Source organism: Hylobates moloch, unplaced genomic scaffold (assembly GCF_009828535.3).
Source record: "Hylobates moloch isolate HMO894 unplaced genomic scaffold, HMol_V3 SCAFFOLD_2, whole genome shotgun sequence".
In the NCBI taxonomy this organism is placed as follows: Eukaryota; Metazoa; Chordata; class Mammalia; order Primates; family Hylobatidae; genus Hylobates; species Hylobates moloch.
Window position 1 is genome coordinate 93,577,261 of NW_026652277.1, and position 21,796 is coordinate 93,599,056.

The 21,796-nt window shown below is 37.8% G+C and overlaps 1 protein-coding gene across 7 annotated transcripts in view; it reads left to right on the forward strand.

The window, feature by feature from the left end:
- Nucleotides 1-21,796, forward strand: part of COL9A1 (collagen type IX alpha 1 chain) — a 197,949-nt gene that overhangs the window by 85,567 nt on the left and 90,586 nt on the right. For 3 of the 7 annotated variants that reach the window (XR_009212388.1, XM_032154050.2, XM_032154087.2), the window contains exons 1-2: nucleotides 10,966-12,245; nucleotides 21,453-21,603. The exons of 2 other annotated variants lie outside the window; for them this stretch is intronic. Coding sequence is in view for 3 of the 5 variants with exons in the window: in XM_032154050.2 (XP_032009941.1) it covers nucleotides 12,225-12,245; nucleotides 21,453-21,603 (172 nt within the window). In the remaining 2 variants the exon portion in view is untranslated. Of the gene's footprint in view, nucleotides 1-10,965; nucleotides 12,246-21,452; nucleotides 21,604-21,796 lie in introns of those variants that run through there. 2 more of the 7 variants (XM_032154107.2, XM_032154116.2) reach the window with 1 other exon arrangement.

Sequence of the window (21,796 nt, forward strand, 5' to 3'; positions counted from 1 at the left end):
AGACACAACGTACCAGAATCTCCAAGACACAGCTAAAGCAATGTTTATAGGTAAATTTATAGCACTGAATGCCAACAGGAGAAAGCAGGAAAGATCTAAAATCGACACCCTAACATCACAATGAAAAGAACTAGAGAAGCAGGAGCAAACAAATTCAAAAGCTAGCAGAAGACAAGGAATAACCAAGATCAGAACTGAAGGAGATAGAGACAGGAAAAACCCTTCAAAAAAATCAATGAATCCACGAGCTGATTTTTTGAAGAGATTAACAAAATAGACCACTAGCCAGACTAATAAAGAAGAAAAGAGAGAAGAATCAAAGAGACACAATAAAAAATGATAAAGGGGATATCACTGATCCCACAGACATACAAACTACCATCAGAGAATACTATAAACACCTTTATGCAAATAAACTAGAAAATCTAGAAGAAATGAATAAATTCCTGGACACATACACCCTCCCAAATCTAAACCAGAAAGAAGTCGAGTCCCTGAATACACCAATAACAAGGTCTGAAATTGAGGCAGTAATTAATAGCCTACCAACCAAAAAAAGCCCCAGACCAGATGGATTCACAGCCGAATTCTACCAGAGGTAAAAAGAGCAGCTGGTACCATTCCTTGTGAAACTGTTCCAAACAACAGAAAAAGAAGGACTCCTCCCTCACTCGTTTTATGAAGCCAGCATCATCTTGATATCAAAGCCTGGCAGAGACACAACAAAAAAAGAAAATTTCAGGCCAATAGCCCTGATGAACATTGATGTGAAAGTCCTCAAAAAAATACTGGCAAACCGAATCCAGCAAGACATCAAAAGGCTTATCCACCACGATCAAGTCAGCTTCATCCTTGGGATACGAGGCTGGTTCAACATACGTAAATCAATAAATATAATCCATCCATCAAATAAGCAGAACAAATGACAAAAACCACATGATGATCTCAATAGATGCAGAAAAGGACTTCAATAAAATTCAACACCCTTCATGCTAAAAACTCTCTATAAACTAGGTATTGACGGAATGTGTCTCAAAATAATAAGAGCTATTTATGACAAACCCACAGCCAACATCACACTGAATGGTTAAAAGCTGTAAGTATTCCCTTTGAAAACTGGCACAAAACAAAGATGCCTTCTCTCACCACTCCTATTCAACCATAGTATTGGAAGTTATGGCCAAGGCAGTCAGGCAAGAGAAAGAAATAAAAGGTATTCAAATAGGAAGAGAGGAGTTCAAATTTTCTCTGTTTGAAGATGACATGATTGTATATTTAGAAAACCCCATCTTCTCAGCCCCAAATCTCCTTAAGCTGATAAGCAACTTCAGCAACGTCTCAGGATACAAAATCAATGTGCAAATATCACAAGCATTCCTATACACCAATAATAGAGAGCCAAATCATGAGTGAAATCCCATTTACAATTGCTATAAAGAGAGTAAAATACCTAGGAATACAATTTACAATGGATGTGAAGGACCTCTTCAAGAAGAGCTACAAACCACTGCCTAAGGAAAAAGGAGAGGACACAAACAAATGGAAAAACATTCCATGCTCATGGATAGGAAGAATCAATATTGAGAAAATGGCCATACTGCCCAAAGTAATTTATAGATTCAATGCTGTCCCCATCAAGTTACCATTGACTTTCTCCACAGAATTAGAAAAAAACTACTTTAAATTTCATATAGAACCAAAAAAGAGCCCAGGTAGCCAAGACAATCCTAAGCCAAAAGAACAAAGCTGGAGGCATTATGCTACCTGACTTCAAATTATACTGCAAAGCTACAGTAACCAAAACAGCATGTTACTGGTAACAAAACAGATAAATAGTCCAATGGAACAGAACAGAGGCCTCGGAACTAATGCCACACATCTACAGCAATCTGATCTTCGACAAACCTGACAAAAACAAGCAATGGGGAAATAATTCCCTATTTAATAAATGGTGTTGGGAAAATGGGTTAGCCATATGCAGAAAACTGATACTGGACCCCTTCCTTACACCTTTTACAAAAATTAACTCGAGGTGGATTAAAGACTTAAATATAAGACCTAAAACCATAAAAACCCTACAAGAAAACCTGGGCAATACCATTCAGGACATAGGCATGGGTGAAGACTTCATGACTAAAACATGAAAAGCAATTGCAACAAAAGCCAAAACTGACAAATGGGATCTAATTAAACTAAAGAGCTTCTGCACAGCAAAAGAAACTATCATCAGAGTGAATAGGCAACCTACAGAATGGGAGAAAATTTTTGCAATCTATCCATCTGACAAAGGGCTAATATCCAGAAACTACAAGGAACTTAAACAAATTTACAAGAAATAAACAACCCCATCAAAAAGTGGGCAAAAGATGGGAACAGACAGACACTTCTCAAAAGAAGACATTTATATGGTGAACAAACATATGAAAAAAAGCTCATCATCACTGGTCATCAGAGAAATGCAAATCAAAATCACAATGATATACTATCTCATGCCAGTTAGAATGGTGATCATTAAAATGTCGGGAAAAAAACTGATGCTGGAGAGGATGTGGCTAAATAGGAATGCTTTAACACTGTTGGTGGAAGTGTAAATTAGCTCAATCATTGTGGAAGACAGTGTGGCAATTCCTCAAAGATCTAGAACGAGAAATACCATTTGACCCAGCAATCCCATTACTGGGTATATACCCAAAGGATTATAAATCATTCTACTATAAAGGCACATGCACACCTATGTTTATTGGAGCACTATTTACTATAGCAAAGACTTGGAACCAACCCAAATGCCCCAAAGTGATAGATTGGATGAAGAAAATGTGGCACATATATACCATGGAATACTATGGAGCCATGAAAAGGATGAGTTCATGTCCTTTGCAGGGACATGGATGAAGCTGGAAACCATCATTGTCAGCAAACTAACACAGGAAGAGAAAACCAAACGCCACATGTTCTCACTCATAAGTGGGAGCTGAACAATGAGAACACATGGACACAGGGAGGGGATCATCACACACCGGGGCCTGCAGGGGAGTGAGGGGCTAGGGGAGGGATAGCCTTAGGAGAAATACCTAATGTAGATGATGGGTTGATGGGTGCAGCAAACCACCATGGCATGTATACCTATTTAACAAACCTGCACATTCTGCACATGTATTCCAGAACTTAAAGTATAATAAAAAATAAAATAAAATAAAATAATTAGTGTCACTAACCAAAAAAAAAAAAAAATTGGTCTTGCTAAACTTTCCTGCAACATGCCCTCCTATATGTGCAAGTATAACTTGGTCTTTTTGACATCACCCTGTGGGAACTGGGACTCAGGGGATTGGCAGGAGTGCTTATGCTCTGGCTACATCTATGAGTAATAAACTGTCATTTGCCTCTGACCCAGGAATCTTGTGTCTTCACCCAGCGCCTGTAAACCTGTGGTAGGATATAATGTTAGCTTGCAAGTAGGGTAAAATCTCAGATCCTTCACAGTTCTCAACAGTCAGTATAGCTTGGAAATGATCATCTCTTTTGCTCAAGTATGGAAATACTTTAAAAGATAATATTATCACCTAAAGCCCAAATAAAAACTGGACTTCAGGGCCAGGTGCAGTGGCTCACTCTGTAATCCTAGCACTTTGGGAGGCTGAGGTGGGTGTATTACCTGAGGTCAGGAGTTTGAGACCAGTCTGGCCAAGGTGGCGAAACCCGTTTCTTTTTTTCCTTTTTCTTTCTTTTTTTTTTTTTTGAGATGGAGTCTCGCTCTGTCGCCCAGGCTGGAGTGCAGTGGTGTGATCTCGGCTCACTGCAAGCTCCGCCTCCCGGGTTCACGCCATTTTCCTGCCTCAGCCTCCCGAGTTGCTGGGACTACAGGCGCCCGCCACCACGCCTGGCTATTTTTTTGTATTTTTAGTAGAGACGGGGTTTCCCCGTGTTAGCCAGGATGGTCTCTATCTCCTGACCTCGTGATCGGCCCGTCTCAGCCTCCCAAAGTGCTGGGATTACAGGCGTGAGCCACTGCCCCCGGCGGCGAAACCCCGTTTCTACTAAAAATACAAAAATTAGCTGGGTGTGATGGCCTGTGCCTGTGGTGCCAGCTACATGGGAGGCTGAGGTAGGAGATCGCTTGAATCGGGGAGAGGGAGGTTGCAATGAGCCAAGATCAAGCCACTGCACTCCAGCCTGGGTGATAGAGACTCAATCTCAAAAAAAAAAAAAAAAAAAAGCCAAAAAACTGGACTTCAATTTCCCCAAGTTCCCGTCACTGCAGGAGAGGTGTTGGGAGGGAGTAGAGCTTTTGATCATTTTGACTAGATTTCTAGTCCATTATAAAAGATCTCTGGCTCTCCTGTTTCCCAATATCTCTAGTTTAAGGGGTAGAGAGATATAATCTGTAATTATACATATGTGTTGGCTTGCATTGGATTTTGTATTTAGTAATAGTGCCTAGTTTTACCCTTTTTGTTGTGTTTGTATATTTATGCAAAAGCATCGTATAAGCATTTTGTCAATTTATTTAGATGGCTTCATCAGTAGGCTATACTCTGTCACATGGATACCGACATCTACTTTGAACTGGATTTTTCCACCCTTCCTTAGATGTGGCTAAGGAATATTCAATACATATTATGTACCTTGCCTGGGTGTGATAATGTGTTTTACAAGCCCCTCCTACAAGATTGTTATGACACATTAATATTCAGGATATGGAGAAGATATTTACATGACCACAGAGAAAGATGAGAATTTTAATTATAAAGTCAAAACTCTTATGCAACAAGAAAGAAACATTATTAGATTCCAAAATTATTTCCTGTTTTGTCCCCTTGCAGAGGAACAAAACAGATCTGATTCACAATTTGCTGCTAACAGATATAACATATTTTGAGAATCTTTCAACCTGATTTCAACTTGTTTTGCCATTGGTGAAAATTTCAAAGCACTGGATCCAAGATTCTTACCAGTTTATCCCTCCTCCAACCCCACCTCACCCAACACCATCACAATTTATAAGTTTCTAAAAAAAAAAATGCCTGTAAAGTTTCTAAAAAATGGAAATGGTAAAAACCAACTTCTCCACTCAGCAACTAGCTGGAGAGTTATTTGTTTTGTTCCCTTTCAAGTTCCTGTGTAACAATGTGACCTTTTAAAAAACACACAAATTAGCAGTTTTAATTTGCAATTTCATTCATACTACAGAAATATGGGAATTCTAATAGCATGGGCAATTATCTTGCCCATCTTTGCCCCATCTTATCTTGCTAGTGTATAATGATTGATGTAGAAAAGAGCATAGGTAAATAGGAAACATGACCTATAACTTATAATTACACTTGTGTTGGTTTGCACTGAATTTGTATTTAGAATTAATGCCTAGCTTTTAACTGTCTGAATTGAGTTCTTTTGCAAAGAATTATTTTATTTCAGAGAGTCTTTTATGTTTATATGTCTTAATTTATATCACTATTCAGAAGGTTCATGTGTTTTTCATAAGTTCCCAGAATAAAGTGAAACTTGCATGTTATTTTTTTAAATTGAGAATGAAGCAAAATATAGCCAAGGAAGGAATACATCTGCATATTTAATGGCCAAATAAATAAATATAATACAACCACTAAGATTTCCAGGAGTTTACAGTTACTGCAGTGATAAAATTTGGTTTGCTTTTCTTTCAGGTTATTCTTTTCTACTTTTTCCTCTGATAGAGCAGTTGAAGCAGTTAAAAGGATTTCTTAAAAAATCTGACAACACTGCAGATTTATGCTGAATACATACAGTATCTAATTTAAAGTAAAAGGAACTGAACTTTTTTTTCCTCACTTTTGATTCTTAATATTCTTTATCAGCTGGTTGAAGAGTTCCTAGCTCTGACTGTTCATGCTCGCAAATACAAGTTAAAAATACTGTGAGAGTTCATTTAATTTCCACTTAAAATTCACAGGGAGTCATGCCTTTTACCAGGAAACTGTACTTCTTTTAGAGAATATCTAATCCAGAGAGGCTAAATTATATCCATTACACTCTATTATGGCTAGTTGGTAAAAGCTGCCAAGGAATACCTTAGCTATTTTTGATGAGTACAACACTTCAGTGGTGTCTCATTTCCATACTGACATAAGGGCTAAACAGGCTTTCTTCAGAAAAACACCTTACAAAAATCTCTGAAGTGTGCTATGCCTAGATCTTCCTTGAGAAAAAGATATTGTAGAGATGAAGGAAACTCCAGATATCCCAAGACATGTTACTAAACTTTTTTTCAGAAGATTTCAATAGTATTTGGTAAACTGCAATATCAGAAACTTTGGGTATAATTGAGACCCTGACAATTTTAGAGCTGATTATTGATTCTGTCACTTGTAAATCTGGTGGTCTGACCACACCTAACAGTATTCAAAAAATTTTAAAAGTCACTGAGCAACCTTAAGATGGGGTGAAGTAAGAGCACACATTTAAAAAAAATAATTAAAGGTCAGCACCAAAAAGTCTGTCTCTGCTATTCTGCTGAGAGTTTCATATGGAGATGGCAGTAGCTGTCACCTATTGTCAAGACTCACTCTCATGAATTCTGATGGACATCAATTCCTTTTCTTCATGTGTAGCTACTAGAAGGAAATCTCCTTTGGAATGCATCTTTCCGAGGATCCAGTGAAGGCAGCAGGCAATAGGACAAACGTGTAGGGAGACATTAGGAGCGTATAAGAAAGTCAAGTAAAAAGCAGCAGACATGAGTTTCTTTAGCAATATCCTTGAAATTATGTTGGTTCAAAAATATTAGCTGGTTTAATTCAGTTATAAATGTATGCTGAGGATCTGCATAGTTAGGATTTAAATTATAAATTGGGTTTGTTGCATCTTTTAGACAGTTCTTAAATAGCAGCTTTATGATCCTATTTTTCTTTGTAAGCATATAGGATAAATTAAAATATAAAAATTTATCAAGAAATTATATTTACACTAGACATTCTTACATACTCTGAAGAGAAAAAATTAGGAACAAAATATTTCTTACATATGAATAGAAAATTCTTCTTACCTAAGGTGGCATTGTATTTGAATACTTGAAAGGATGTTATAAAGAATATTAGGAATTTGACTTTGGGAAAGTTGTAATCCATCAAATAGCTGCTGGTTTTCTTATTTCTGCTGTATATTTTGTTGAATCCATATAGAATCTGATATTTTGCTATTTTTATTCCTACTCTATATTTTATTGCTTGTTTTTTTCTTTAGCTTTTATAAAATCTCCTCTATGTAGGTTTTCTTAAAATTTCATATGGTTGATAGAATAGAATGAGCGCAATCTTTGAAGTCAGACAGAACTAGGTTTGAATTTCAGGTACTACTTACTACCAGTGTGGTCTTCGACGGGTCACTTAATTTACCAAAGTTATAATATGGAGACAAAAGCAGTTACCTTACACAATTGTTGGGAGCATCCTAGATAGGACATTAAAATCGTGGTGAGAGATCTTACATGGTGGCTGGTGGTCTCAATCGGGTCCACTTTGACACGTATTATTTATTAATATCAGGGAAGAACACCTGGCCTGAAGGAGACATCCAACAGGTCAAAGTCAACTCCAGACTGGATTCTGCTTCTTGTTGTTTTAGTGTAACCAACCATCCCAGTTTGCCTAGGACAGGGGAATGGGGGCTGTTCCCAGGACGTGAACTTTCAGTGCTAAAACTAAGAAAGAATTGAGCAAACTGAGATGAATTGGTCACCCTGGATATTTTCTTTATATATTATGAAGGATGAAATGTGAATTTTTGCAAAGACAGTATGTGTGTCTGACTGTGACATGACTTTAAGCCTACAAGTTTTAAAGACAAGGAGCCACTCAAACTGAGTGTCATGAGATTTGTGTACATTGAAGGAAAAAAGTCCTTTCCCCTAGAGGAAATGGTCTTAATCTAGTTGCCTAACCTGAAAATGAAACCAACCAGGAATGAAATGTATCTGCAAACAACACCGAGCAATTGTAGAGATCATTGCTGCAGTTAGCTTGTAACTTAAGACATTGAAGTGTGATTGATTTTAGTTTGCAAACTCTAAATTGGGGTGTGATTCTCCAGTTGCCACTAGTAATTAAAGGGTGAAAAGTTTTGTTATTTTAAATATGAAAAAAATATGAGTTCGCAGTACAAAATGCTTGTTTTGTACAAATTTTGTACTTCAACTTCCTGAACATTGCTCTATTTTGTACTTGAAAACTAAAAATTGAAGCAAGGAATGGTTTGCAATATCCCAAAGCTCTCCATATACCCTGGTGTTCAAGGCCAAAATTATGTAACCTCTTTGACTAGATGATTTTTAAAGTACTAGGTTTTATCCTAATTACTTTCAGCAGTAATATGCTTGTTTTACTTTCTTGACTCAGGGCCTTATTACCATGTAAAGATAATTTTCCTTCCTAAACTACTTTGCTACCTCATTAGCAAGTTTAGCAAGATGCCACATACAGGTAGTATGAAGAAGATAAGTAGGTCAGGTTGCTTGGTTAGTCCCTTGAGCAGCCCTGGGAGTGCTGTTTTAGTTTAATGTTTGTGTGCATGTTTGTAGAAAAGGAAGAGACAATTTGATGAATAGCTTTGACTCTGTTTTAACCTCAGAAGCAATCCTTATCCTAATTAAAAAGGAACGAGGTCTGGAATGTATTCTAAGATCCAAAGATATATATTCAAACACCCCTAAAGTTTTTAGGTTTTTGGATTGGCCCTATACTAGTGGTTCTCAACCTGGTTACACCTTGGAATCACTAGCACGATAAAGGAAGGGTGTGGGAGGCAAATACTGATGTCTAGGCATCCATCCCAGACCAATTAAATCTGAATCTCTGTGGATAGACCCAGGCATTTACATTTTTAAAAAAGATTTCTAGATGATGCTAATATGCTCTTTCTTTCTTTCTTTCTTCTCTTTTTTTTTTTTTTGAGACAAAGTCTTCCTCTGTCACCCAAGCTGGACCACAGTGGCATGATCTCCGCTCACTGCAACCTCTGCCTCCCGTGTCCAAGCCATTCTTCTGCCTCAGCCTACTGAGTAGCGGGGACTACAGGCGCCTGCCACCACGCCTGGCTAATTTTTTTGTATGTCTAGTAGAGACGGGGTTTCACCATGTTGGCCAGGCTGGTCTTGAACTCCTGACCTCAAGTGATCTTCCTGCCTTGGCTTCCTAAAGTGCTGGGATTATAGGCGTGAGCCACCATGCCTGGCCTGATATGCTCTTTCTAGCAGCTATAATGACTCTAATGGATTGAAATATTCAAGGGAAAAATAGTTCCAGAATACCAGGCAATGTATAGTAGCTTCAAATAATTATACTGAGATTAGAACCTACATTCAATTTTAAGGAGGTTCTTGTTTCACTTTCCTGGGAACCCTCTTACCTGCACTTCTAGGGAGAAGTGTGAAGTATATGCACACTTACAACATATTCTTCTTTTGTGAATGTACTAAATGTAGGTCCACACAAGGGCCAGGGTATGAAGACAAGCAAGGTGTTTATCTTTATTCCTCCCCAGTGACTTTTCCCAGACAAAACTCTACTAGAACCACATTGGAACTTGAAAGGAAGTACTTCTCATATATGGAAACTGGGAATCTAGGCTGCCTTCCTTGGATTTTTAATGTAGAGTAACGAGGAAGTTAAGGGGAATAGATCTCATAGGAATAAAGAGAAACATGAACCTTGGGGATGGGCTCACTACAAGGGAAGGAGGAGAAAGGGAGGAATAGAAAATATAGAAAACAATAATAAAGAAAACAATAATATAAAAAGCCACTTTTGCTTTCTCCTCCCCTAAATAAACAACATCAACAACAAACAACCAATTTCAACAATCAGTAGCTTGAGGGAAAGCTAAATTATTTTAAGATTGAATGTAAATACTGCAATTTAATTGATAACTCACCTTGGCCCATGAAAATGACAAGGAAACAAATGGCAGTATGCTCAAATTATTACTTGGCTATCTAGGTCTTATAATTCTCCAATACAGGAAAATAAGAGGCAATAAGAACAAACCTGCTATCTGGATAGCCCCAGAAGAGTTTTCCTATTTTCTAAGGTCCAAGAACAGTGGTGACAGAATGTGATATACTGAGAGGGGAAGTAGAGGGAAGAAAAAATAATTAAAAACAGACCATAAAAAGTTTTTAAAGACAGCAATATAGGGTAGTTAGTTAAATTTTAAGCAATATTAACAAGGGTTTGGGTTTTGTTGGGTTTAATTTTGTTCCCTTTTAAGCATACACACACACACACACACACACACACACACACACACACACAAAACAGGTGCCAATTGAAGGGGTAGAAGAAGAAATAAGGCACCCTTCCTACCTGCAGGGAGCTAATTTCTTATTAGAAATCATATTTTAACACAGAAGAAATATAGAATAATTTAAAAACAATATAAACTATAAGTGATCTCTTATTTTTATATTGTTTAGTTTTCTAATTATGAAAGTGATAATGCAGGCTAGGCATGGTGGCTCACACCTGTAATCCCAGCACTTTGAGAGGCCAAGGCGGGGGGATCACTTAAGGTCAGGCATTTGAAACCAGCCTGGCCAACATGGTGAAACCCCATCTCTACTAAAAATACAAAAACTAGCTGGGCGTGGTGGCACATGTCTGTAATCCCAGCTACTCGGGAGGCTGAGACAGGAGAATCACTTCAACCCGAGAGGTGGAGGTTGTAGTGAGCCGAGATCATGCCACCGTACTCCAGCCTGGGTGATAGAGTGAGACTCTGTATCAAACAAACAAACAAACAAAAGAAAGAAAGTGATAATGCCTATCGTGAAGAAGTTAGGAGTCAAAGAATAGTATAGAAAGGAAAATGACAATCACCCCTCATCCCTGAGTTCCTGCTATTTTCAGTTCCAGGGCATCCTCCCTTTTGTCTTCAATCTCTCTGCACTGACTCGTTTTTCTCAGTCTATAAATGTCAGCTTTCCCTATCTCACTTTCACCATCACTACTGAGGGGTAATTGCACCTACAACTTATGGTTCTGCAATAAATGAATTAATATAGGTAAAATGTTTCTAGCAATACCCAGCATGTAGTAAACAGTACAAGTGTTAGTTATTTTTAAATTTATTATTTTTAAACAAATGAAGAAAAAATATCTTGTCCTCCTTTAACCACTGTTATATCTTTTCCTATCCCTTAGTTCCTTAACCTCTGCTTACACCATACTCTTCTTACCCCATTGCTGTTTGATTTCTGCTGTGGCCTTGTGGAAGTTCCTAACCCACTATTAATATCTTACTTGAGGGTTTTTCCAGCTCAGCTCAATCTCCGCAGTCACCTCCACATCTTCCCAGCATCCACCTGCCTCACAGAGCTGGTCAATCTGATGTCAGATCTGGTCCTTTTCTATCTTGTTTGGAAGTAAAAACTCAATCTTTAGAAACAGTTGCTAAGCTCTGTTATCGCCCATGAAACTTTACCACTGAACTAGACAAAAACCTTTCTGTGTGTGTATCTACCCAGACCTAATGAATTCCCAGTATGCATGCACTTACTTTACAGTGTTTATCATTATCTGCCCGGTATTACCATAATTATTGTGTATCTGTCCTCCCCACCAGATAAGTGACAGTGACCCATCATGTTTGCCTTTGTATCTCAAGAGCCTGTTTCATGAGTATTTGTCAAATTTACTTGAAGTTCTGGGGATATGGCTTAAAGCACTTACTATTTAATACCCTGTGTTTTAATTATTAAGGTAAATGTTTTCACTTCTCTACTATATTTTAAGGTCTGTGAGAATTGGGAATCTGCCTTCTTCAGCTTTGATTACTATGCAGTGCTCAAAACTGTGTCCTGCATATAATGATGCTCCCTAAATATTAATTCTGAAATAACAATTACCTTTGTAGAGCACTTTACACTTTATCCAGCTCTCCTGCATGGATTAACTCACTGAGCCTCACAATGAGCCTCTAAGATAAGTCCCTATTGGGCAAAAAAGGAAACAGGCTCAGTAGTGTTACAAGGCTAATGAAAGGAACAAGGGCTCAAGTCTAAGTTTCCTGATTTTAGATGCCCCCTGCTTTCTCTACTGTACTCTTCTGCCTATAAAACAGAATGTAATGTCATTTCATGTAAATAGTTCTTCCTATGATTGAGCGGAACGGAGAACATCTGGCTGGAGGTACCAGATCAGCTTTGTGGAAGAGGTGGGGGCTTGTTTGAGAAGGGCTTGGAAACATTGGGCATGCAGCATGCTAGAGAGAAGGTAAGTGATCTTTTGGAACTATAGTACATGGAAAGACAAGTCTTGCATTAAAATTAGTTTCACTATTTCTCATTTGAGAAAACAGTAGTACTTGGGTTTCACATGAAGTGTTTATTTTTAAAGGTAACACATGAATTGCAACTGTACAAATTACAGTTGAATTCACAGCCAGTGTAATTCTGGACACAGTAATAGGAATGAACATGAGGGCTCTTTAGGCAACACAGCAAAGCCTGGAGACTTTTTGAAATCCCTCAATTGCTTTAAAAAAAGGTCTTTTTATGGTTATTTATAATCCAACAAGGGTCAACTAACTTGCTTTTTTCTTTTCTTTTCAAATAACTACTCACAATAACATACCAACAATCTATCATTTAGCCTCTGGATATAACATTAAAGTTATTTATTTCTTGTTTCCTGTGTTTATGGTGTGTGTTTATGGACAACTTTATTATGGTAAAAATCCATAGCCAAATGACATTTCCCAATATTGTACCAAGAGACAGATTTCTACTGATTACTCCTGTGATTCTTGTAATAACATTTTACATGTTCAACAGTGTCCTGTCAGATAACAAAGCTTAAAAGAACATCTACAGTGATGGAAGCCTTGTGGGGCGGCAATTTCTCTGCATCTGCTTCTGAAACCAGCGCTACATAGTAGGTTATGCTTAGCGAGGCCAATAATTCTAGGTCATTTATTCTTTTATTGCTTTTTTACTATTTTGTTCTACTTGACTGAAGAGGTTTTAGGAAATTCATCATGGGCATGCTGATTTCCATCTGAGTTGCTGCAGCTACATTCTGCATTTTTCCCTGTCTCCCTTTGGCTCCACTTGAGAGCTCATTTCACTGTTCAGAGCAACTTCAATTTCAAATCTTTTCCCTGCACATAACACATCTCCCATTCTTGACACTATGCCTTCGTTCTTGCAGCTTGAAGCCCTCACTTAGTATGTACCCAAGATTCTCCTCGATCTTTATTTTTTTTTAAAGTAATGTGTACTTTATTTACCCATCAGCTTTCCTCCAAGGAAATGAAAGCATTGCTCTCTGCCTATGCCATTAACCCTTCCTAGCACCGGACTTCAGCAAGCTTAGTAGCCTGTTACCAGTATTAACAGAAAAAAAGAATTGTAATTTAAGTGATAGCAAATAACTTTTTACATCCGAATGAAGACATCTTGCGTCTTTTCCCTTGACATTGACATCAGGGCACCTGGTGTTCTTTATGTCTTGATGGAATCTCTAAACAGAGAATCCGTTGTGGGCCAAAATAAGAGTTCTCCTAGAACTGTGTTGTTCTGTAATCAAAGTCCAAATTTTCAGATTTTCCACTGTAGCAGATGAATTGTTGATTTAATTTTCAGTAGCAAAATATTAATATGAAAGGTAGGCTAATGTAAGAAAGTCATAAACATTGTTGGCATATTATTTAGTTACTAAATATTGTTTAATAACATGCATTTTCTCAACTTCTGGGTTGATGACATGCAACATTTTCAAAAAAGCTAAGTCATGTTTGAAATGTAATTAATTACACTCCATGCATTTTCAAGCCTCTGAGCTTCTGCTCACATTATTCCAACTGCCTTGTAAAACTTTCTATCTTTTTTCTGCCTGTAAAATAGGATTCATTCTTTAGGGTCAAGCTAAGTTTACTTCCTCTGTGAAACGCTTTTGAATCCTTCTGGAGAGTATCAGTCATTTTGCCTTTCTGTCTCAAGAGTACTTTGTTTATGTTTCTGCTTTCTTTTGGGGAGTCCTTTTAGGCCAAAGTTTGTTCCATAATTTTGGGGTGTGTGGGTGTCCCGCCTACTTCCTTGAGGACAGAGAAGACATTATTTGGCTCTGAAAGTCTCCTTAGTAGCCAGCACTGTGCTTTAAATATGATGTTGGTTGAAGTTTGACTGCTTAGGAATATACAAAATGATTGACTGCGATAGGTAATAAATGGAGCATGGGAGAGATTGTAATCAAGATCCCTAATGTGTGAGAGTTAGAAGCTGAGACAAGTTACATATGGATAGAACCTCAGGGAAATATAGAAAAAAATACCAGAAATACATAAAAAATTCACAAATGCTCTATAAATTGAGTCAATAATAAAGAGTTTATAAAGTCTAGGACACTCAAACAGGAATGATCACTCTCCATGAGATATTTTGTATGAGAGAATTTTAGCACTACTTTTTTGTAGCTTTTAGCAAAGCATTAGTAGGGTAAAGCCTTGGACAATTACAGCACCAAGTTGGTGATTAGTACAAGGGCAAGTCTTCTTAGCAAGTCTTGAAGTTTTCCAGCTTGAGAGTTTATGAAGACAGTAATAGTGAACAATTAGATGCAGAGTGAAGCGGGGACTGTCCTTAAAAACATGCATGTGTGTGCGTGTGTGTGTGTGTGTGTGCATGTGCATGTATGTATACTCAGAATATGACAAATTATATGAAGAACATCAGCTTTGATGTTAGAGAAACCAAAGTTTGGTTTTGGCCTGCCATTTGGAATTTCCCTTAGCAAGTTATTTAACGTCTTTGAACCTCACCTGTAAAATAGCCAAAATAATGAGAGATATAGATAAAAAATATATATTTTAAAAAGTATGAAGTATAGTTTCTGACATTTCCTCCTTACACTGCACTTCTAGAAAAAGTCCTGAGAGCCCTGGCGAGGCCCTTGGCCAGGACAGGCTGAAAAAATATGAATCGTGATTCTGTTCCTCCTCTGTCACCATCCTGGTACTGCCTGTCTGCCTTTCCATCTCTGCTGCTCCACCCTGGACTGACCACTCTCTGGAATCACTCTAAGTATGCTAATGCTAGAGCCTTTCAGTTTGTCGTGGCTCTAAGTTGAGTCTTTAAGAACAAAGGCTCTTTCTCACCTGCCCACATGTCAGTTGCTACTGCTATTCCTGGAGTTAGTCATGGTTTCAGAGATGTTTGGATTTAAGAAACGGTAGGAGGAAGGACTCTCCTGTGGTTGCACTTTGGTGCCACTGGAATGTCTACACATGCCTTTGTGGTTTTGTGGTTAGGTGGTTGGCTTCAAGTTTATAGTCCCACATGGCTTTGGGTGAGAAAAAGAATGTCTTTCAAAAACCAAGACCTGCTGGAAGAACCTCTCCCAGTTACTCACTGTCTCTTTCTCTATAGCTGTTTTCTCTCTCAAGGTTACAGCAGTTAGAATTAAAAGCTATAATCTTGACTTCAAGGCAAAGTTCTCATACCTGGGTTTTGCTATCTTTTTGTATGTGCTATATGATTGCATTTAAATTTTGCGAAAACACATGCATGAGTGTTTTAAGTGATGTGCATTTAAGGAAGCTGTAAAACTGTGTAGAGTATGACCACAGCTTGTATGTAGAAAAGGGACTGGAAGAAAACATCTTAAAATGTTAATAGCGAGTTGTCTCTAGGTGGTGAGACTATGTTTTTTTTTCTTTCTTCTATTTCTGTATTTTCCACTTTTCCAAAATGTTCATATATTACTTCTTTAACATTTAATTTTTGTGGGTATGTGATAGGTATATATATATTTATGGGGTACCTGAGATATTTTGATACATGCATACACTAAGTACTAATGATAGGGTGAATGGGGTATCCATAATTTACAGCACTTATCCTTTGTGTTACAACAATCCAGCTGTACTCTTTTAGTTATTTTAAAATATGCAATTAAATTATTATTGACTATAGTCATCCTGTTTTATTACCAAATACATATCTTACTTTTAAATATAATACATGTTACCAAATACATATATTACTTTTCCATATAACATTTTAAAATGAAAAAACCAATTACATACATGTATACACAATTTATGTATATATACACATATGTATACATATACATATATGTGGTGTGTGTGTGTGTGTGTGTATGTATGTATATATATATGTGTATATACACCTATGTCCCCACAAGAGGACTAATCAGTAAGCATCGGTCATCCTATATGCAGTGTTTTGTAAATAGCTGTTTGACTGGTTCACCAGTGATTACTGGAGTTGCCTTTTATTTGTATCTGCTCAGGAGTCAGTCAGTAGATTTGTCACATATTACCATGAACTCATACAGGTCTCTTCACCTGTTTCTTCACCAGGAAAACAGGAGAGTCACATCTGTCTTGCTGGATTGTTGCGAGGTACAAATGAGATTGTGATGGGAAATGTCCTTGAAAAAGCATACAGTATTATGAGAGGGAAGGTATTATTGATGAGAAGAGCTCGAAGGACTTACCAAGGGCAGTATTATAGGAGGAAGAATCATAAAAGTGTAGCAAACAGACAAAGATGTGCATATGGAAGGGAGAAGGGGGCTTTCAATTGATTTATCTTGCTATCTATAATGGGTTTTTTGAGTAGTTGTATATTGTCTAGGATAGTTTTTAGTATCTAGCACAGCCACACTCTTCTAAGATCTAAATGAGCCACCATTTTCTAGACGGATTGGGGTTGAGTCTAAGAAGAAAGCAGAGGAGAGTGAGTTATAAGAAAAATTGTAGCTAAAATTTATTGAGTGCCAGGTACTATTTTCAGCTCTAGTTTAATCCTTATAGTATACCTATAAGGTGGGTGCTTTCATTACTCATTTTTACAGATAAATAAGATGAGTCAGAAAGGTTAATTACCTCTCCATGGTCTCCCAGCTAGAAAGTGGTGGAGCTGAGATTTGAACCTAAGCAATCTGGTTCCAGAGCCCACATTCTTAACCTTGGGTTTGGCTCTGTTTAGTTATAAGTCTGAAATTGGTGGTGGTTAGTGAGGTCAGAGTGGATGGCTCATCTATGAAGGCAGAGTTAATTTTAATCTTTCAGTTAGTGTCTTTCTCCTTCAGTAGGCTTTCATGAACCTCAGGGTGCATTGTATTTGCACATTTGTTTTTGAGAGGAACCCTAAAAAGAAATCAATTATAATACTTCAGTTTATACATGTGGAAAATAACCAAGAATGAAATATTTTCTTAAAATCAAAGTTATCTACTTGAAGACTGGAAATCAAATTCGTCTTTGATGCCTTAGCTTAGGTTTCAAATTTCAGGATTATACTGCCACCTAGTGCAGAGAAAACATGTTCCCAGCATGTGAAAGCTAGTGAATGCATATGGAACTTCATAGATGCAACCTAAAACAAGGTATATTTAAAGTTTATTTCATAAAAGAGAACGAGGTATTTGAGAATCAATGACCTTTTTACATTTTGTTGGTAAAGGTTAACGTGCAATTCAGGTACACACTTTTATTATTAGTAGTGGGTTGTTAAAGGACAATAGTGCAGAAGAGAAGGCTTAGGTTTCTATACTTCATTCTGCCATGTAAATTTCCTTAATTAATGTCTAATAAGGAAATTAATACAATTTCTTTTCATGAGCTCAAAAGTTCTCAGTAGGTGTTATGGATTCAACTGATAATTATTTTAAAATTTTATTCAGCAAATACTCATACACTTACAGTCTACAAGTCAATGCCAATTGTAACAAAGGAGAGGTAGCCTAATGGTGTTGAAAACATGACCTATATGAGCAGCACTTCTCAGTGGATCAGCAGGAGATCGGCATCACCTGGGAGCTTGCTAGAAATGCAAATTCTCAGACCGATCTTCAATATCCTGAACCAGAACCTCTGGGGGTAGTGCCCAGTAGTATGTTTTTAACACGCCATGAAATTGTGGTAAGAAACGGTCTTGAAAAACCATAGAGCATTATGAAAGGGAAGGTATTATTGAGAAAAACCATAGAGCATTATGAAAGGGAAGGTATTATTGATGAAAAACCATAGAGCATTATGAAAGGGAAGGTATTATTGATGAAAAACCATAGAGCATTATGAAAGGGAAGGTATTATTGTTGAGGCAAGATTGAAGGCTTTACAGTAGGTAAAGAAACATACTGATGGGCCAATACGTGTGTTTTATTGAAGGGAGCAAAAGAGGCTTAGGACATGAATCAGCTGCTGTAGACCTAAGACTCACAAGGCAGCAAATGCAGCAACAGCTCCTGGAAGCACGTGTGCTATGGAGGGGAATTGATTTCTCTCCTCCTTGGGGAGATGGAAATGTTCACACTTTAGAGAGAGCAAAAGTAATATGCTGAAAAGCTTAGGAGTGGGGGAATTTTACATCAAATAACCTGTTTTTGTATTAATGTTCTATGGTGAGAACACATCTGTTTGTGAGTGATTTCAAAGAAAAATGGCCATCGCCATGGGGCTCTATCTGCTTGCTATAGATGATTGGGCTACAAGTATTGGGCCAAAATAAGAAGATTAAAAATAGAGCTTTGATTATGGTGAAATTTCTTTACAGTAAAACTGAACCCAATGTAAAACTGTGGGAGTCCTAGTTTTAGCAGCTCTGATTGTTAATCAGCCTCTCAGCCAGAGATTTCTGTGATAAATTTCAGGCTCTAGCTGTGACTAATTTGCAGCATCCTCACACAACTGATAGGTGCCATTAGGCATCTTGGGTCTTTTAAAGTAAAGATAGATGGAATAAAGCTTAAAATTAAATACCATTAGGAAGCTAGTTTAAAAAATACTTCTTTAATTTAACATATGAACTAATCAAATATGGGGGTTGTGGTATGTTTAATTAAAACTCTCAGTTTACAGCTACTTTACTTCAAAAGGATGTTTTAAAAAATATATAGTCATGTTAAAACTAAGGAACTTGCCCTACTATTCTATGAGTTTCATGGGGCATCCCAACTATTGTGCACATACCAGGAAACAAGGGGAAAGAGATCTTTTGGCACTTCTAGTGTCTACTCTTTTCTAATCGAATGTTTTTTAAGCCATGAGTTGTAACCCATCAGTTGGTCCTGAAATCTACTCACTGATTTGGTTATCATCACTCAAAAATTAAATATAATAAAACAGAAAATAGAATATATTATATTTATATGAGTAACTATTGCTTTCTGAAACTTTTGTTCTGGTTGTGTATATGTATACATAGTAATAAAGCCCATTCAATCCATCCTCCAAGCAACACCAGAACTGTCTTTCTAAAGACACATCCAAAAAAGTCATTATTGGCCTCAAACTCTTCTCTCAGTTCCTATAACAGCCAGAATAATGTCTATGCTTTCTTTTGAGGTCATTCAAGATCCTTTACCCAACTCCTCCCCCGTGGTCCTCCTACTTGTGATTTCAGAAAATGACATCACCATCTACTCAGTTGCTCAAGCTCAAAACCACGTAGTTTTCCTGTCCCCCACCCCTTTTCCAATCTACCCACCAATCTTATCTCTTTGTTCTCATCTGGTCTGAGTCAAAATTCATGACTTCAAAGCAGCCTTCCCTAACCCCTCAACCTAGACCAGCTTCTAAACCTTCTACAGTCTCTATAACACATTGTCTTCTTTTACATTTTTCATAATGTTTCTACCTGAAATTATTTTGTCTGTTCTTGTAAATGTGTTTATACCTCTCTTCCCACCAGTGTGTAAGCTGCATAGGGGCAGGGACCTGATCTTTCTCTGGTTGTCTCTCTGGTGTTAAGGTCATTCAGGGAGCATGGTAGAAGAGGCACCAACAGATATTTACCAAATGAAAGGATTCTTTGCTTCCCAAATGTTCTCTTTTACCTTTTTGTTATAGTATCTTCTGTTTTCTCTGTCTAAAACATACTGCACCCACTTATTCTCTTAGTAGCCTTAGTATCCGTTAAGATTTCATGTCTTGTATTAAAAATTTCCTGATGCCCTTGGATTATGCTAATACTTGTTCTCAGTGACAGTACAGCCTTCTTACTCTCTGAATTGTGGTCATTTTCATATTGGTCCTCCCTGCTGGATTGTCAGCTTCCTCAGGGCAAGGCTTGTTTATTCACACTTTTTGCTTCCTCAACTCCCAGCACATACTTGATACATATACAACTTTATATAGTTATTCAATACATGATTGAATAAAAAAGGGAAGAAAGTAGATGATCAAGAAAGATGATTATTTGTGATGATGTTCCCCGATTTAAGCTTTAAGTAAATAATATTCTTGATTTATAAGAAGAAGGAGATTAGTGTGTGTGCATTCTGTAAAATAGTATATGGGGGAGGGATGAGAGGAGGTACAAAGAAAAGTATAACTGTTCTATACAAAACACTTCTATTTATAAAATGGATCATTTTAAATCTCAAGCTGTCTTCGTTCATATACAATCTGATATGACTGACCAGATTTCATTTCTACATGGTTTTTCAGAACCAAACTGTTAGGTAAGGTGAGGAAACAATGCTAAGGGTGACAAAGCTTATGCATCTATGACCTTAGGGTGCAACTGACCCAGGCCAGAATAGTGTGGCATTTGCACTGCTGTCTGTGAGATTCTAATGTCGTGTTGGGAAACAAAATTAATAGAAAACGGGAGTGGAGGGAGGAAAAAAAGTTTCCTTAAATAATATTGTATATATCTTTGTTTTCTCTGGATCGACTTTCTTTTTTGTTTTTTGTTTTTTCTTTTCTCTTTTTTGACATAGGGCCTCACTCTCTTGCCTAGGCTGGAGTGCAGTAGTGCAATCACCGCTCACTACAGCCTCAAGCTCCTTAGGCCCAAGAGATCTTCCTGCCTCAGCCTCCCGAGTAGCTGGGACTGGAGGTTTGCGCCACTGTGCCCGGCTAATTTTTGTATTTTTTGTAGAGATGGGGTTTCACCATGTTGCCCAGGCTGGTCTCCAATTCCTGAGTGCAAGTCATCCGTCTGCCTTGTCCTTCCAAAGTGCCGGGACTACAGGCATAAGCCACCCTGCCTGGCCTGGATTTACTTTCTTTCTTTTTATTACTATTATTATTATTTTTGAGATGGAGTCTCACTCTGTCATCCAGGCTGGAGTGCAGTGGTGTGATCTCGGCTCACTGCAACTTCTGCCTCCTGGGTTCAAACGATTCTCCTGCCTCAGCCTCCCAAGTAGCTGGGACTACAGGCACGTGCCACCAGGCCTGGCTAAATTTTGTATTTTTAGTAGAGATGGGGTTTCGCCATGTTGGCCAGGCTGGTCTTGAACTCCTGACCTCAGGTGATCTACCCACCTTGGCCTCCCAAAGTGCTGAGATTACAGGCGTGAGCCACTGTGCCCAGCCTACTTTCTTTCTTAAAATAGCTATTGCTTGCTCCTACCATCTTAAATAAAACTGCCAAGCTAGAAAAAAGCCACACCACTTATAAGCAAACCTATTTTTCTCTCTATCCTTTCATTTTTAATTAAAAGGCACCCTCACTTGATTTCAAATTCTACTTGAAGAGGATTCATTACAGTGGGAAGGAGAGGGGCAAATGCGGAACTGAGATCTCTAAAGCAATGAAAGGATTTCCCAAACACTTCATTATAATGAAAAATCCCTCTCTCCTTTCTTACCGGAGTAAGTAATATGAGAGTATCAATCATGCAAATAAATAGCTTCAATGGACAGTCCCTTTGGAAAATGCCTTTTCCCCTGTGAATCTCAGGCTGGCTTACCTCCTGTGACTTCAGGATGTCAGGAAGGTCCCCAGCTGCAGTTTCTCCTCTGAGGTTAATAGACCGCTTCTTTCACATGAGCCCTGACTGACTTA